At 40.4% G+C, this 17,918-nt stretch overlaps 1 protein-coding gene across 1 annotated transcript; it reads left to right on the forward strand.

The window, feature by feature from the left end:
• The first annotated feature begins 9,077 nt into the window (after nucleotides 1–9,077).
• LOC118851754 (early activation antigen CD69-like) lies at nucleotides 9,078–16,994 on the forward strand. The gene is made up of 5 exons (XM_036761281.1): nucleotides 9,078–9,147; nucleotides 12,670–12,792; nucleotides 13,346–13,569; nucleotides 15,175–15,278; nucleotides 16,846–16,994. The coding sequence occupies exons 1-5, from the start codon at nucleotides 9,081–9,083 to the stop codon at nucleotides 16,955–16,957; spliced, it is 630 nt and encodes a 209-aa protein (XP_036617176.1). The 5' UTR covers nucleotides 9,078–9,080; the 3' UTR covers nucleotides 16,958–16,994.
• The last annotated feature ends 924 nt before the right edge of the window (nucleotides 16,995–17,918 follow it).

A 17,918-nucleotide genomic window follows, 5' to 3' on the forward strand; every position in this document is an offset into this window, starting at 1 on the left:
TGATTAGCTACTTGATCCCCCCACCTTCTGTGGGCCTAGAGCTCTGGAAGCAGCCACTGCCACTGCTGCTGCCACTACTGCTGCCACCTCTGCTGCCCTGGGGCTCGATCAATCCCTTCTCTCACCCAGGTCCAATAGAGTTTTCCCATTGACCTACTTAGTTGTCTTTGGTGTTTGTGGGTTGAGAAGTCTGGAAACTGCCACAGCTGCCAGTGATTCAGTGCCCTGAGGCCTGCTCCACCAGGTCTGCTTCAACCTGCTCTGTGCTGGCACAGCCCACGCTGCACTGTGCTCCACTCCCAGCCCAGTGCGATAGATACTTCCTGTCAATCTTCCAAGCTGTTTCACTCTGTCATTTTGTGGATTCTGTAGGTCTAGAATTTGTTTAGAGTCATTTTTTACAGGTGTTTCAAAGGATTTGGGAGAGAGCTCAGACAAGTCCCTGCTTTTACTCCACCCCACCCCCAGGTTTGTTTTGTTTCTTGATGTCTCATGGAATCATTAGCTTCCACTTGCCCAATTCTAAGTTTTAAGGAATTATTTACTTCAGTGAGATTTTGTACTCCCCTCACCCCCTTTAGCTTATTCTGATTTTTAAGGAATTCTCTTCAGCAGATTTTTGTGCCTCTTTTACCAAGATGTTAATTCTCATTTCATAGTTTTCTTGCATCACTCTCACTTTTTCCCTCAATTTTTTCTCTTTGATCTTATCTCTTTCTTTAAGCTCTATTGGGAACTCTTATTTGGGTCCAAGTGGTAGTTTTCTTTGAGGCTTTTTTGGGTAGCTGTTTTCACAGTTCTGTGTTCTTCTGAGTTTATGTTTTGGTCTTCTCTGCCATGTAGTAGCTTTTTATGGTCAAACTTTTTTGTTGTTATTTGTTCATTTTCCTAGTGTATTTCTTGACTTTGCATTTTATGTTAAAGCTAGGCTCTGGTCAACCAGGGATGGGGAGGCACTGTCCCAAGCTTCAGGGTTTTTTTGTGCTATTGTTTTCAGAGCTAGTTATGGGGCTCTGCAAGTTTTTGGTGCTTTCAAGGTGTTGCAAGCCTGGGAGAGATATGGTTACTTCTCTCCTGGTCTGTACTCTGGTCTTTACGCAGGAAAAGCCCCCCAGCTTCCTGCAGTCATGAGCACTCCTTTGTGCTTTGGACCTGAGACCAAGGCCTTGTTCACTTTTGACCAAACACCAGCTCGCCTCTTTGTGACCCAGAACAACGTGTGGACAACAGAGTTGCCAATAAGCGCCAGCTATACCTAGGGTCAGCAAAGGATCCCCCGTAATCTCTTTCCAACCTGATCTCCTTACCATCTCTGGGATGAGAACTTCTGAAGCTGTTGCTAAGGCCACTACTGTCATCCCCACATGTGGCCTCTGAACAGGCCTCCACCCTGGTGTCACAGATTTCTCCTGCCAATTTGGTAAGTTTTCTTAGGCCAGAAAAAATGTCTCACCCCAACCTTTTGTTGGCTCTGTTGCTCCAAAATTTGAAGCATTATTTTAAAGTTATTTGGAGGCGAATGTTGGGAGAGTTCAGCTGAGTAGCTACCCCTAATCTGCTATCTTTGACACACATCATTATTATACTGGTATTTAACACCATCCTAATTTAGCTTTACCCTGTATTTCTAGTCATTTCATATTGTTCCCCTCTAATTGTACTAATACTAGTTTTTCATACTTGGCCTTTAATCCCACCTCCACCCATTCACACATTCTGTCTCACATACCTAGAATGCATATGTCCACTTCCCAGGGTCATTATCTTCCTTCAAAGCTCAACTCAGGTATCTGACACCTACTCTCTGAATCCTTCCTGATTTCCTGAATCCTCCCTGCCCCCAACTCATTGTTATTGTTCTTTCCTTCCTCAGATTACCTTATGCTTACTTATTTTGTGGGCAGAGTATATCTCCCAGTACAATATAAGCCCCTTCTGGGCAGGAACCCTAACATTTTTAAAAATAGAAAATTAATTTATTCATTTATAGTGTGGTGCATCATGTCAGCACTCCCGACCATCTCCTTCTTGGTACCAATTGACCTTTAACCAAGATCTGAAACACTCTCTCTCCATGAATAGCAGGTTAAATTTCTTCAAGAAGTACAGTAAAGACCTCAGGGTCAATGAAAACTCTGTCACAGGATGAGTTGGTAGAGTCTGATGGCTGTGGCTTTTTCCCACTCTTGATTCCACCAGAGCTGGAACATGTTGAAGATTTGCATGATAGTTTTGGGGTGGTCTTCCTCCAGCCTTTCTAGTAGGTGCCGCTTTAGGCCCGGGCACATTATGCCCAGCTCCTGCCATTCATGTCCCACATGCTGGGCTAGTTTTAGCAGATTTTTTTCATTCACCACTGGCTCACCTGTTCTCATGCTTGGGTCTCTTTAAGCAGGCTATATCTCATTTAAAAAAATAAACCAACTAGCACAGTGTTTGTACATACTAAGTGTTTAATAATATTTTTTTCATACTGAATCGAATTGAATACTACAGAGGAGATTTCTTTTATAACTATGAGTTAGATTGGGGTAACCTCTGAGATCTCTTCCCAATATTGTGTGATTTTATGTTCAAAAGTGAACCACACATTTATGTGTTCCTCTTCACTAGTGACTTTTGTGGAAAGGGTAACAGGGGTGAGGAACCTGGGGCCTCAAGGCCACGTGTGGCCCTCTAAGTCTTCAAGTGAGGTCCTTCGTCTGAATACAAACTTCACAAAAATCTTCTTAATTTATGCTGTGAAGTTTGGATTCAGTCAAAGGGCCTCACTTGAGGACCTAGAGGGCCACATGTGGCCTCGAGGAGGCAGTTTCACCACCCCTGGTAGAACATAATTGTTTAGGGACAATGTGAGGGGAAACTCATGCTTTTGGTGGCAGCTGGACTAGGTGACCTCTAAGATTCTATGATTCCAAGGTCTACTAATTAATTTCATTTCATAGTCCCTAATACATGCTAGGTGTACAATAAATGATGATTACTGATTGGTATACTTGAATATAGGACAACTAGGTGGTACAGTGGATAGAGCTCCAAGCTTAGTCAGGAAGATCCTGAGTTCAGAACCAGACTCAGACACTTACTAGCTTTGTGACTCTGGGCAAGTCACTTAACTCTGTTTGCCTTGGTTTCTTCATCTATAAAATGAGCTAGAGAAGGAAATGGCAAACCACTCCAAGATCTCTGCCAAGAAAACCCCAAAATGGGATGATGAAGAGTTGGACATGACTGAAAAATGACTGAAAAATAAGAACACTTGAATATAAAACCCTATTGACCTAATATGTTTGATAAATTGATGTGTTTGATAATAAGTTTTGTTTTCAGGCCTGTAGCCCTGACATTTTGAAAAAAAAAATATTATTGTATTTAGAAAATGCTAAGATATCAACATACCTAACCCAACTCTTCTGCAGTTGCTTCCAATGCAATTAAGAATAACCAAGAGACCTGAATTTGAAAAGGGTATCACTACAGGTGTGAAAGGTTATTGCCTCTTTTGTCAACTCCCCTCATGTTTTCATTTTCTTTGTCACTCTGTGGTTCATTTCCTCTTCATTCTAGGAACTGTCTTATGTTTTGAACTTCTCTCTTTTCACAAGGAGACGTCACTGGGCTTACCTATTTCCACATTCTGGAAATAAATTGAGCAAGAGAATGAGAAAGACTATTTCAGAAACAAGGGAGATGATGTTAACAAATACAAGAAAGGAGAGGAGGGGAAAAATAAAGGAAGAGGTAAAAATTAAAAGCAGAAAATTCATTGGAAAAAATATGAGAAAAGTAACAGGTATGGCAAGAGAGGAAAACTCAATTCAATTCAAAATTCAAATTCAGTACAGAAAACTAGAGAGATTCAGAGAGATGGGAACAGCATTTTCTGAGGCGTTGGTTCATTAGGTGGGAGGACCTTCGTGGGAAGGTGGTGTCATATTCATTAGAGGGGAAAAGATGATAAAGAAGAAAAGAACAAAAAGTGAGAGTATGGAATTAAGTGTATGATGAAAGTGTGCCAGTCTGGGCAATGCTTTCTACAAAGAGATACTGACTCATAAGTTTAAGGCAGAAACATTTTCCCTCATCCACCTACATCATAGCAACAAAAGTGTTTTAAGTGACAAACGATTATCTCATGAAGGGAAACTGTTGATCACTTTCTCCTCTTTGATACTCTCTTCTCTCTAGGTTTCCAGATACCACTCTCTCCTGGTTCTTTTTCTGCCAGCTTCTTCTCAGTTTCCTTTGTTGGGTCTTCCTCCAGATGGTCATCAGAGTGTCGGTCCTGGAGATGGGAAGACTCATCTTCCTGAGTTCGAATCTGGCCTTAGATACTAACTTTGTGACCCTGGGCAAGTCACTTAACACTGTTTGTCTCAGTTCTTCATCTGTAAAATGAGCTGGAGAAGAAATGGTAAACTACTCCAGTATCTCAGCCAAGAAAACCCCAAATGGGGTCAAGAGTCTGACATGATTGAACAACAACAATGCTAGATATATCCCTTGGGGTCTGATCCTGAGCATGCTTCACTTGTCCCTCTTTACTACTCAAATTGACGGTCAGTTATCACTTTCCATGAGTTTAGTTGCCTTCTTTATGTTGATGATTCTCAAATCTACTTTTCCTGGTCTCCAGTCTCACGTCTCTAATTGCCTTTCAGATGTATCAAACTCAATGTCCAGTAGACGTCTTAAACTCAACATGTCCCAAACAGAGTTCATTATCTTTCCTTCTAAACCCTCACCCTCTTAACCTTCCCTATTACTGTAGAAGGCAATACCATCCTCCCAGTCCCTCAGGCTTGAAACCTAGGAGTCATCCTGGATTCCTCATGCCCACCCTCGTAGTCAAGCTGCTGCCAAGGCCAGCCAATTTCACCTCTGCAACATCTCTCCAATACATCTCTAACACTGCCACCACTCTAATAAAGTGCCTTATCACCGCATGGCTGGACTATTGCAATAGCCTGCTGGTAGGTCTTTCTGTCTCTAATCTCTCCCACTCAAATTTACCCTCCATTCAGGCACTAAATTGATTTTCCTTAAGTTCGGAGCCAGTTGCTCCCTATTGCCTCCAAGATGAAATATAAAATCTTTTGGTTGGCATTCAAAACCCTTCATAACCTAGCCCCCTCATCTTTCCAGTCTTCTTACGTATCACTCCCCCAGCCCAAGCTTCACTTGCTCATTGTTTGAGCTCTGATGGCTCAGAGAGTAAATAGCAATTGCTTCTGTTTTGGTTGATTAATTCCCTTCCCAGATTGATTTTTTTAAACTAGGTAAAAGAGGCCATTCTTTGCCTCATTTCTTACCTAGCTTTAATCACTGAATGGGCATTGACTCAGTCAAACTGAGACCCGAACAAGACCTTAGCTTAAAAATGGTCAAGGTCTCCCACTGTATCCAGGACCATCTCCAGTTGTCCTAATCTATAACTTGCCACTAGACCCAGACATCCCCAGAGGAGAGAGTGAGGCTGATGACTCTGCACAGCCCTCCCTCACAAAATCCAATTCACTTGCAAGTCATGACATCACCTTCCTAACGTCATGGTTCTCTTCAAGAAGAAGGACAAGATATATCACTCCCCAAGAAGGACTCTTCAGTCCAGTGACACTGGCCTCCTGGCTGCTCCAGGAACAAGACACTTTTATTTCAGCTCCAGGCATTTTCTCTGGCTTTCCTCAGGTCTGGAACACTCTCCCTCTCCCTCCTCTGCTCACACTACTGATCTCCCTGGCTACCTTTAAGTCCCAACTAAAATCCTACCTTCTTCAGGAAATCTTCTCTAACCCCTCTTAATTCTAGTTCTTTCCTTCTTCTAAGGATTTCCTATTATCCTGTATATAACTTGCTTTGTATATATTTGTTTACATGTTGTCTCTGCCGTTAGATTGTAAGCACCTTGAGAACGGGGACTGTCTTTTGTCTCCTTTTGTGTCCTCTGCACTTAACACAGTACCTGGCAAAATAGTAGATGCCTAATGAATGTTGATTGATTGATTAAAGAATGGATCAGAAGAACAGGGTTCTGGTCCCAATGTGGACATATTGTGCCTTGTGCACTTCACTACTCTGAACCTCAGTTTCTTCATCTGTGAACTGGGTATGACTCTCCTACCTATCTTGAAAGATCATTTGGGAAAATCTCCTGCCAAAGTGAGATAGCTCTGTAGTGATAAGGAAAGAAACCAGTGCAAACAAGAGCAAACCCGGAGCTGTGCTCTGACAATAACAACAGAAAAGCAGTTGTGGAAAGATGATATTTTGTTTTTATCCTTGTCCCACACTTTTGCTGTTTACTGGGAAAGGTCCTTGTATTTCTTCTCCTCTCCTCTTTCCCCATGACTCTCCTTTGCAGTGACCTTGGGGAACAGGGAAGCGGGTCCAGATCATCTTTGACACTTTATTTACCTCTTCTATCATACCATGTCATTTTAGTTCATTCTATTTTACAGCCAATCAGTCAATAAGCATTTATGAAGGATCAGCTATGTGCCAAGCACTGTACTAGGTGCTGGGGATACAAAAATTAAATTGCCAGTCCCTGTCCTCAAGGAGCTTATAATCTAATTGAAATAGACAACATGAAAAACAACTATAGATGAACAGAATATAGACAGGACAAATTGGAAATAACTAAGAGGGGGAAGGCATTGACATTGAGGGGGATCCAATGACTCAATTTCTTTGATACAATTTTCCATCTTTTAAGAAATTCCAAAGGCTAGAGAACTTTTTAAAGAATGGTTTGGGTTATAGTTCAACCTGGAGGGTTCTTTCTGGGCCTTTGCAGCTTCAAAGTGAGATAACATCAAATTCACTCCATTTTATTGTTTGTTTAAAATGATATGTATTTGTCCTACAAAACCCATTTTTCCTCACTCATGAACAATTGTAGAGAAGATCTTTCTCCCTTGTTACTGCCCGTTCTTTTAATCAATCAGTTGACTAGTGTTCATTAATCATGCCTACTATGCTTACAGTGCCTACTATGTGCCAGGCGCTGGGATATGAAGAAAAAAATCCAAACAGTTCTTGCAACTTGAGCCCTTCTCCTTATCTGGAGTTGACTGGGGTTAGGGGTGAGGTGGGATGAAGCAAGCAAGCAGCCTAACCAGTTTCTATAGTCTTTTAATTGAATACCTGGGCTTGAAGGGACTTTGGCTGGAAAAATGATGCACTGTAACCTCCTATCTTCAGAGTCAGAGTTAGAATCAATTCATATAGCTTACAAATTCTATACCATATCATTATCTAGATGAGTCTTTTGAAAATATGACCACTCCAAAGCTCATTCGAGACTTGCTATGCTTTCGTTTCCCTTTGTGAAGTCTACTGAGGCAAAATATTCAGCTTGCTGGTTTGAAGTTATTTCTTTCACTCTTCCAAGGCAGGAAGAGAGAAACATAATAGTTCACACTTTTGAAATGCATCTCTCTGGGTTCAAGTTAGGTAGGGAAATTTTTACCCTGGAGGAAAATGTAACTACTGAGGGTCACGTGGGAGTAGAGGAGGAAATCTGGACTGGAAATACCCCTTGTTCTTACCACATAGGTTCTAGGGATCCTGCTCCAGAATCCAACCTCAAGGTATCCTTGTAGATTTAGAAGACACATGTGACTCAGTTTAGAGTCACTTGCATTTACTTAGGTGGAAGGACAAAGCAACATAAAGTGGAATTTGGATTTACAGGAAGATTCAAAGCCAAGTGAACAGGCTGATTTTGCCTACAGACAATCAAACTAAGAAAAGGAAACTGATGAACAGGTTGATTCCGGAAACTCACTTTGGTCAGAAGTTTTGTGGTCTTTTGTATATGTGCCATCCTGTTCCAGCTGCTGTCATGATCAGATATCATGTCCCAGCTTCATTACCCTGCTTTGCATCAAACTGCCATTACTTCATTTCCTCAATGAGCTGCTCCACCGGATTCTCCATATAAGGATATATAGCCTCTCTCATTGACTAAAATGGAACTGTATTGTGCTCTGGTGTACTCAGACCCTAAAAATATCTATGTTAATTCTTCTCAAGAACTTCTATTTAGAACTTCAGTATTTATAGAAGAGGAAAGAACTCATTGGTAGCAATTTCTAGGCTAACCAGCAAATTCAAACTTTTTGTTCAATAAACATTTATTACTTGCCTATGGTGTGTAAGACCCTGGGTATACATTTTTTTAAAGTGACAGTCTCTACCCCCAAGGATCTTACAATCTCTTTGGTGAGAGGAGAGGAGGACAAATCTTGTAGTCAGTAAGAAAAATGACTTTTGGATGGTGGAGAAAATATATCCTATTATCTACCAGTTCAAATATATTTTTCAGGAACAACATTATAAAGTAAAGTAAGACTACTTATTCTATTCACATTGTAGAATACAAATGCACAAAGGATTATTATGATGCCTTACTCACAGCAGGTGTTTAATAAATGTCCTCAGAGTCCTCTTTGACTTTTTCTTACCTTCACACTCTATGCTTTGTCCACCTTCTTACTCCTCTTAAAGGTACCTGTTCTTTCCCCTATTCACCCCTGTTCTTTAGGTGATAGATAGCTAATCTGAAGCCAGGATATGAAATATGATCATGACAGTAGGCTAATCTGAAAACTACCTCATACTAATAGGTCACTGAGGGATAATGAGTTATCCCCCCCAGGTATGAATGATAATGAGTTACCCCCTCCTAGGTAAACTATTTGTATCTTAACTAAAACCTTCCCTAGATGAGTTCTATTATCTCCTAGCCTATGTTTCTCCCCAGCTCTTGAGAGTTTGTTTTGGTCTGACCCATTAAGGGGAGGAGGTTCTCTGTTTTCAAGCCCCTCATGTTATACCTACAGCTATGAGGAAGACGGGTTCAGACTTAAAGGGAAAACCACACCCTCACCGTACAACATGAACAGCGTCTGGGCCACTGGACCATAAATTAAAGATGAATTGGGGAAGGAGGAAATGAAGAAGGGGGCGGAGATAATATAACGGAATATAAGTGACTGTGTCTGCTCTGAGCATCAACACGGGCAAAAAACTCCAGCAAAGGCTACACTTTGGATTTGTGATTGTGAACAAGAAAGATGCAAACAAGAGAAGAACTTTCTGGACAAGAAAACAGTCCCTTGCACATGGAGAGAGGAATTCCAAGTAAGCTGGATTTTACCTTTTTAATTAAAATTGTTTAGGCAGAAATTATAGGAATGAACAAGGAAAGAATAGAGAGAGATTTGTATACATAATGACATTAACTCAATTGGGAGAATGACAGTTATCTTCTGCCCCCACTGCCATCATCAATATATGTTTTAAGCCTGGGTCCAGACCTGCTTCAGTCAGAGAGACATAGGAAGGCCTTGGAAGAAGGTTTACGTCTGTGAAAGTGTCGGAGATTTGAGAAAGTTCTAGAAAGGTGGATATTCTCAACAATGCTTTTATGGTCTCAACTCAAATCACCTTGTTTGTTTGTTTGGTTTCCCTTACTACATCCCTCCTTCCCCCAAACCCCATAATTTCTCCTGATACTTCCACCTGCCCAGACTATCATTTCAGGAGATGTGATGCTTCTTATTTCTTTGGGTACTATTTCTTTTTTACTTACTATCACCTCCACTTTTGACTAGCTCTCTTCATTTCTTCTGCCTTTTCAAGTGTCCTATCCTCTACCAGCTTCCTTTACCTGCTTCCAGGACAAGAGGTAAGCAGGAATTCTGCCTTGCATGGCCATACAGGTAAATGCAATTTACAGGAAAATTGACAGGAAAGAATTATATGAATTGGTACCACCCTAATAGTTTTGAGTTTCATTTTCTTCTTCATCAGCAGCATCTATTTCTACATGATATATCTGGTTTTTTTCCATTCATCCTCTCAGTTAATTCAATTGAAAACATTTGAATTCACAGCCTTTCCTTCTTTCTCATTGTTTTATTTTCTCCTTATCTACTTCTTTTGATTCTAACCTTTCCTTACCCAGACTGTTCTCTTTCTGAAGCTTTCATTGTTTTAGGGTTTTGCTATTTTCATCCACATTCTTGAAGCTCTCACTCCTCTTCCCTCCTTCCTCCCATCATACCCAAGAAGAACTTAGGAAATTGGGAACAAGGGTGCTACTGTATCTAAAAACTATTCAGTCATAGAGCCTATTGTAGGAAGGGTAAAACTGACAAAATTCTTGTGAAGTCTTCAAATCTCAAACTAACGTGTTGTGTAAGGGCATCTCTAGCTACTGAACAATCAGTCTTTGACTGTCTGAAGACCACAAGTCAAAACCAAGTTATTCCTGTAAGTCTTATCACCATTTTAATGAAGCAGGTTCACCAATTCTTTTTAACCAAAATTGAGCAGCAAATTATAAAGGAAGAGATAGCTAGGCTCAGAGAGGGGAATTATCTGGGGACCAGCCCAGGAACTCAAAATATTCTGAACTCATAGTCAATTGCCTGGTGAATCCACAGTCCCTGTCTCCATCTCTTTTAGGTTGTATGGTTGATCTAGACAATTGGGCATCATTTTGGGGGGCATTTTATAGAAAATATGTGTGTTAGGGGGACTTTCTTGTCTTTTTTTTAGTTCTGTTCTAGAAAGGACTTTTAGAAAATTTCTGAAAGGTTCTCAGAAATGATGTTGGGGGTAGTGGGAATTCACCTGTGATATGAGCTGAACTGGGGTCAAAGTAGCTCAAAACTGAACCGTGTAGCTAATGATAAGATCAGTGATGTGCTCCCTCTCTTTCATCTTTTGCTCATTCACGGTTACTGCAGCTGAACCGATATAGATTGGAAAGAGGAGGGTGATGAGGGGAAGCATTCAAGTGGTTGAAGTTTTGCTATGAAACTTAGTCTGACATTGTGGTTAGAGATGCAGCAGTATCAGTGGCTATCAGATGGTGAGAACTGAAACCGACCCAAAAAGAACTCTGAACTTGCTAATGTACAGTCTGAGAGCTGCATCCAGTGATGCAGCCATTATAAGAGTGGGAAAGATATATCAGTCTAGAGAGGCTCAGAGAAGACAGAATTACAGAGGACAGAAGTGACAGCAATCCTATAGAATGAGAATGATAATACCTCCACAACCAAATTCACAGGATTCTTTTGAGGATTAAATAAATTAATGTATAAGAAGGTCCCATGGAAACCCAAAGCCACTGTATAAATGTTAGCTGCAATTTTTCACCTATGTATGTATGTAGATGGAAAAAACAAATAAACCCTAAAGTAACAGTTCATGTTCATCCATGGTGAAAGCTGAACATTGAGGAAGATGCATTTTGAAGCTGTAATGATAAGGGGAAAAACAACATTAAATAAAAACCATCACTGAACAAACCACTGTGATTTCCAGAAACGTTACCTATTGACTTGTGGTTTTCAGCTACAAAAGTCATCTGAAGAGGTAAAACTCATTTCAACCTAATTCAGTAAGCATTTATTAAGCACCCATTTCATACTTTATAACAACTTATTTTAAAAATATGAATTTTAATAATTGATTAAGTGCCTTCTTAAGCAAGGTACTGGGGACACAAAGCAAAAACAAACTATCAAACCACCAAAACAGTCCCTGCCCTGAAAAGACTTACATCCAATGAGAGCCATACTTGCGCAAAGAGAAGTAAATTCAGGTATACTCCAACACCCAAATGTATCTGTGATGCTATCCATTTGGAAGCTCCTTTCAAAGATGCGGACTATAGTTCATTCATGCCAGCTCACCCTATGTGATTCTGGTCCATTTCCTCTCAGAAATTTTCCACAAGGGTTCTACCCACAGTGTTTGGAGGGCTGCTTCCTCACTTTATCTTGACATCAAGTGGATGTCAATGGACCACTCCAGATTTATTATAGAAAGAAAGAGCACTGGTATTGAAGGGGGGCAGGGGCAGGGGGAAGCCATGGATTTAAAGTAAGACTACTTAGGTTCAAACCTGGTTCTGACACTTAGCACTCGTGTGATTATAGAAGAGTGAACCTCTCTGAGCCTCAGTTTCATCAATTATAAATTAAGGATAATCACAATTACTACTTGCCTCATGGAGCTATTATTGTGAAAAAATGCTACACAAATGCTAAAGTGCCATATAAGTGTTGTTTTAAAACATTATTAGTAAAGAGAAGTGGGTTTTTTCCATTTTTGAGACTTCTTTCAGTGTTTCACCTCTTCAAAAAATTTGGGAACAGTTTCGTTATTTAGAGTAGGTTAAATGCAATAGGATTTAGAGGACAATGGCCAGTAAACATTATTAAATTCCATTAGACTAGTTGACAATTTGTGATGTTCGTTATAGTGAATATCTCAATCATATGGACCTTAGCACATTAAAAAAAACAACCACTGAAATTTTCCTTGTAGATTTGGGTTTTAAAGAGACCTTGGTCTATCCTCACCAAAAGAATAAAAAAATAGCCATTCTAATGTTTTCCTAAATCTAGAGTTTATGGACACAGAGCATGAAAAATAAATTAGAGTCTTGTCTGACTCCCTTTATTTTTGTCCAAATGCCTTTTTCAAGAACCTTCTCAATCCTGACACCAAAAGACATGTAAGTAAATTAGCTAGTTAGGCCAAGAGCCAAGAGCAGCATGTTTGTTTATCAGTGGCTTGTAGACAGATGCCCAAAACATCAATTGCTTTCATGATTTGGCTGATCATTGGTTTCCTTTCTTTCAGATGAGACCAGGAATTCCAGGATGACCACTGAGTCAGATGGCTCCCTACAAGTTCCTATTCCATGTGCTGTCCTCAGTGTCGTCATTATTGTTGCTTTGGTCATGACAATAATTGCTTTGTCAGGTGGGTGAGCACTTTTTGGATTCAATTATAGTCCCTTTCCCACAGCAACTTTCTAATTATCCAGAATGGTTGAGGAATGGGTTGTTTGGGTGAATGAATGAATGGATGACTAAAAATTTTTATTAGGGCTACATTAATTTTGTGTCAAGCACTGTACTAAATTTGGGGGACATGAGTATTAAAAAAAAGATATTCTCTGCTCTCAAGAAAATTACACTCTAGCAGAAAGAGACATGGTGGCCAGGGAAGGATATTTTGGGTTGGAACAAACTGTATACTCAACCTTTCCCTTTTTCCCATTTGCTCTGCCATGTTTGGTCAGAGACACTACACAGAACACCCTATTTGACTCTAGGGTGAACATTATTTTGAGGGCAAAGAGGAATAACAATCCTTATGCCACTGGATAGAAGGTTATTTGCCCCCTTACTCCTGTGAGGGAACACTCATGAATCCTACTCCCCATTTCATCACTTAGCACAGCACACAGGCCATATAGCTCCATAGAGGTACATATTATCGCTGTTAAAATACCGAATGACTTTATTTGCAGTGGGCCAATACAACTGTCCTGGAAAATACGGCAGTGAAAATATATCTCCATTGATGACTTCGATGTCCTCGGATCTTCCTGTTTCCTCGTGCCCAGATTCCTGGATTGGATACCAAGGGAAATGTTACATCTTTTCCAACACTACAGGGAGCTGGTCCACCAGTCAAAATGCCTGCTCTTCCCATGATTCAACTCTTGCTCAGATTGACTCTAAGGAAGACCTGGTAAAGTCATTCTTGTTTGTGTATACTCATAGCTTCCCTACGAAGGAAGATTTTGCATTTTGTTTGCGTGTTGTTTCCCATTAGACTGTAGGCTCCCTGAAAGTCAGGGCTGTGTTTTTGTTTCTGTCTTTTTTGTAATCCTAGTTATAGAACAATGCTTGTCTCGTGATAAGTGCTTAATAAATGCTGGTTGACTGATTATGTCATTTATAGAGAAACTGAACCACAAGAACACACAAGGTTGCATAAAACACTGAAATATGGGCTTTTAATTGATCACTCTACAAGTATTTACTGACTGCTACATACCAGGGACTATGCTAGGTATTAGAGAATACAAAGACAAAATATGAAACCATCCCTGCCCCCAAGGAGCTTACATTTTATAGGGGGAGAGCATATGGACCATTCAACATGTACATGTGCATGTAATACGCAAAATACATAACAGAATACTTACAATGCGATTTAAGGGAAGCGGCACTAACAGTTGGGCATATCAGGAAAAGCCTCATCCAGGAGATGAGATGGTGTTTAAGCTGAGGTTTGAGGGAAAACAAAGGATTCTAAGGGGTAGAGGTGAAGAGGTATTGCATTCCAGGCCCTGAATTATTACAGGATTTTTTCAATTGGAAGCACTTTAGAGGTCATCTTGGACAAGGCCATCATTTTACAGATGGAGAAACTGAAGCCTAGAGTGGAAAAATGACTTGTTAGTGTTTACATAGCTCCTAATTGGTAGTTGAAATTCAAGCACAGGTCCTTTTAACATAGATCCAGTACTCTTTACAGAATTCTCTAGCTGCCTCATATTTGTCCTATATGCCAAGGGACAAGATCATAGGCTTAAGCTACTGGTCTACTGGTAATTATATTAGCCCCTTCTCCCCTTAAATTACAATTTCTTCCACCTGTCATTTTGGCTTATGTTCCATTCTTTTAGCATAGCTCTTTGATCCTTGTCAAAAAATACATATTACCCTCGAAAGAGTAACATTTTAGTGCGAAGAAAAAAATTTGAGAGCAGTTCTTGATAGATAAAGATGGAGCAAGAAAGGATTAAGGACTTGTGGAACTGAGTGTTGTAAACTGAAAATAAAAATCAATTTATAAAAAAAAAAGGATGAAAGTATGGTTTACGAGGAGCACCACCAACCTTGGAAGGAATTGGGAAAGAAGCCAGGATAGGAAGATTGTACACACCAGAGCCTTCTTTTCTGTCTTCACAATTTGACCAATGCTTTAGTGTTCCAAATTCCTAAGTGCTGGTGGTGTCCTGGGCTTATGAAGAGTCGGTCAAATACACCAGGGTTCAGCATGCAGTGGCCAGTCAGTAAATAATATTAAATTCTATTAGACTAGTTGACTCCTTGTGGTGCTCATTACAATAGATAGCTCAATGCTATGGATTTCAAATAACAATGAACTCCCCTTTGTCATTATCATGATTGCAGGGTATGAACACCCTGTGTTCCCAATACACACTGAAAAGATCCCTCCAGTGTTTGGGAGGGAGGATTTTGTAGGAAATCAATCAGCTTCTCAATTATGCACTTACTTGGAGAATGAAATATATGACAATATGTGACATGTGCTTTCTTCAAGATTTTTCTTAAACGATATGCGGGTAATGTTGAGCACTGGATTGGACTGAGAAACGAAACAGGCCACACATGGCAATGGACAAATGGCAAAGAATTCAATAGCTGGTGAGTTCTGAGATGGAAAATCATTCTCTTATTGCTGGAGCTCAGTAGAATAAGTGGGGAACTGTTTCCTTTTCTTTTCCCAAAGCATTATTCTAAATGAGATTATGACTTCCTAAAAAAAAAAAGGTTGAAGCTATTTCATTCCATGTATATATGCTCAACATCTCCCTACCTCACAGGGTCATCTATGAAATGACAGAATTGGACCAGGTATCCTCTATGGTCTCTACTAGCTCTAGATCAAAGATTTTGGGGGGGGGTGTTGTAGAAGGGCAGGGAGGCAGTCAAGGTTGAGTGACTTGCTCAGAGTCCTACAGCTAGTAAGTATCTAAGGCCATATTTTAACTCAAGTTCTTTGGACTCTAGAGCCATATTGCAGTATGGCGCCACCTAGCAGATCTAAGATCTCATAACAAATTTTTAGAGCTGAAAGGGACAACTGAAGCCCAGAAGGGATTTATCCACCTTCCACATCTGTGTCTTTGCATAGGTCTTTCCCCATACCTAAAATGTTCTTCCTTCTCTCTTAGAACCCCTATCAATCTCCAAGGATCAATTCAAATGTCAGTTCCTACAAAGGGCCTTACTGATTACTCAAGTTATTGGAACCTACTTCCATCCCTTCAATGGGGTATATAGGAGTGTCAGGCCTGGAGTCAGGAAGACTCATCTTCTTGAGTTCAAATCTAATCTCAGACTCTTCCTAGCTGTGTGACCCTGGGCAAGTCACTTAACCTTACTCATCTTACTTAACTTACTCATTTGTAAAATGAGCTGGAGAAGGAAAGAGCAAACCACTGCAGTATCTTTGCCAAGAAAACCCCAATTGAGGTCATGGAAGGTCAGACACAACTGAAAAAATGACTGAACAGAGTTGAGAACCACCATAGACATAAGAGCCGTTATGGTGGTAATTATACGCGGAGAGTAGGAATGCGGAAAGAGAATTGCTGAGGAGGATTCCAAGGTTTTGACCCTGAGTGACCGGTGCCACTGCCCTTGGAAAATGTGGTTGAATTGAATTTGTTTCTTTAGCAAAGAGAAATTCAACATTTTTGGAGATCTTTCATGAGTTCGTTATATAGCTCATAGTAGTTTGGGTGATGAGAAATTAAAATCTCCATCTGTTGTGCCAGATACGCCAGTTCAGTACTTCAGATCAGGATAGGGCAAGCATTTATATAGCACCTACTATGTGCCAAGCACTGTGCTTGACACACTTTACACGTATTCTCTCATCTGATCCTCACAACAACCCCGGTAGGTAGATGCTGTTATTGTCCCCATTTCACAGTTGAGGAAACTGAGGCAGAGCTTAAGTGACCAATTAAGGATCACACACCTAATAAGGGTCTAAGGCTGGATATTAGCTCAAGACTTCTTACTTCTAGGCCCAGTGATCTATACACTGTGCCACCTAGCTGCCTCAAAGGGATGGATAGGACTCTCCTCATTTTCCTCAATGGTCTGATTGTTCAGATCACTAGTTTGTTTTGGAAATGCCTCTGTTGCCATAAAGCTCTCTCTGCTAGTGATGCTAATTTTGGCCTTCTTTCATCCATTATAGGTTCAACCTCACAGGATCAGGAAACTGTGCATACCTCAGAAATACTGAGGTCAGCAGTGTCAAATGCCAGAAAGAGCTACACTGGATCTGCAGCAAAACCATCAAACCCTGATAGTGCATGCTGGTGGATGTCACTGAAACTCAATGAAACCAGCCTCTCAGTAGGTTTGCTTATTCCACGTGAGAATCTCTCCTTAAAGACATCCATTCCCTTCTCCACTAGTAAGAGACCCGGGAAGGCCCTAGAAGGACTAGTCTTTACCAAGTTTCCCTGATATTGGTAGATATACCTGAGCACACTACGATGTTTGATGAGGTGAGTCTCCAGGACATAGTCAAAGACTACTCTGCTATAAAAGCCCAGCTGCTTAAGCTGAAATGTCTTTGGATAGAGATGACTCATTACAAGATACCATCACCATCAGATCAAGAACCAGAGGATGAGGACCAGATAACTATATGAATGAGCACCTGCTAAATGCAATAGAGCAAATTAAGAAAGAAAGGGAGTAAGAAGATGAAAAAAAATCCAACAACTTTAGTAATAGCTTGCTACAAGGCCTAAGAGCTACAAAAATGGTAAAGGGGAAACATAGACACATTCTAATAAATGCATGCCAACACCTTGGAGAATTTCTCCTGCCGAGATTTCTAGCAGCCACCCCAGGTCCATAGCCTGGGCCTAGAGAAAATTAATAAAGTGGATGGATTCTCAAGCAGCAGTAAAAACCTCTTACAGGACCAGGATGAATCCAGTTCATGTCTAAAGTTCTAGGAGAAGAAGATGAGGAGATTTTGGTTTGGGAGATTTCTGTATGGATCAAGCCCAGGAAGTAATTTTGAAGGGGAATCTGATGGATAATGGTAGTAGTCTTGGATTTGGAGGTGTTTACAATGGAGATGGAAGACTAGATGGTGACTATTTTCAAAGTGATCCTGGTTATAGAGGACATTAACCTCTAAATAGTTTTCTCTCCCTAAACCAAAGATAAAATAAGGATACTGACAACATGTGCCCAATTCTTTGAAAAAGGAATGAATTCAATACTTGCTTTCCATCCATCTGGTACCTG

This window comes from Trichosurus vulpecula, chromosome 5, assembly GCF_011100635.1.
Source record: "Trichosurus vulpecula isolate mTriVul1 chromosome 5, mTriVul1.pri, whole genome shotgun sequence".
Classification (NCBI taxonomy): domain Eukaryota; kingdom Metazoa; phylum Chordata; class Mammalia; order Diprotodontia; family Phalangeridae; genus Trichosurus; species Trichosurus vulpecula.

Bases quoted from the DNA above. Each gene is read 5' to 3' on its own strand.
- LOC118851754 (XM_036761281.1), top strand. From the start codon at position 9,081: ATGCAAACAAGAGAAGAACTTTCTGGACAAGAAAACAGTCCCTTGCAC. The intron at 12,793-13,345 runs GTGGGTGAGCAC...CTTTATTTGCAG, and splicing joins GACAATAATTGCTTTGTCAG to TGGGCCAATACAACTGTCCT. The intron at 13,570-15,174 runs GTAAAGTCATTC...GCTTTCTTCAAG, and splicing joins TTGACTCTAAGGAAGACCTG to ATTTTTCTTAAACGATATGC.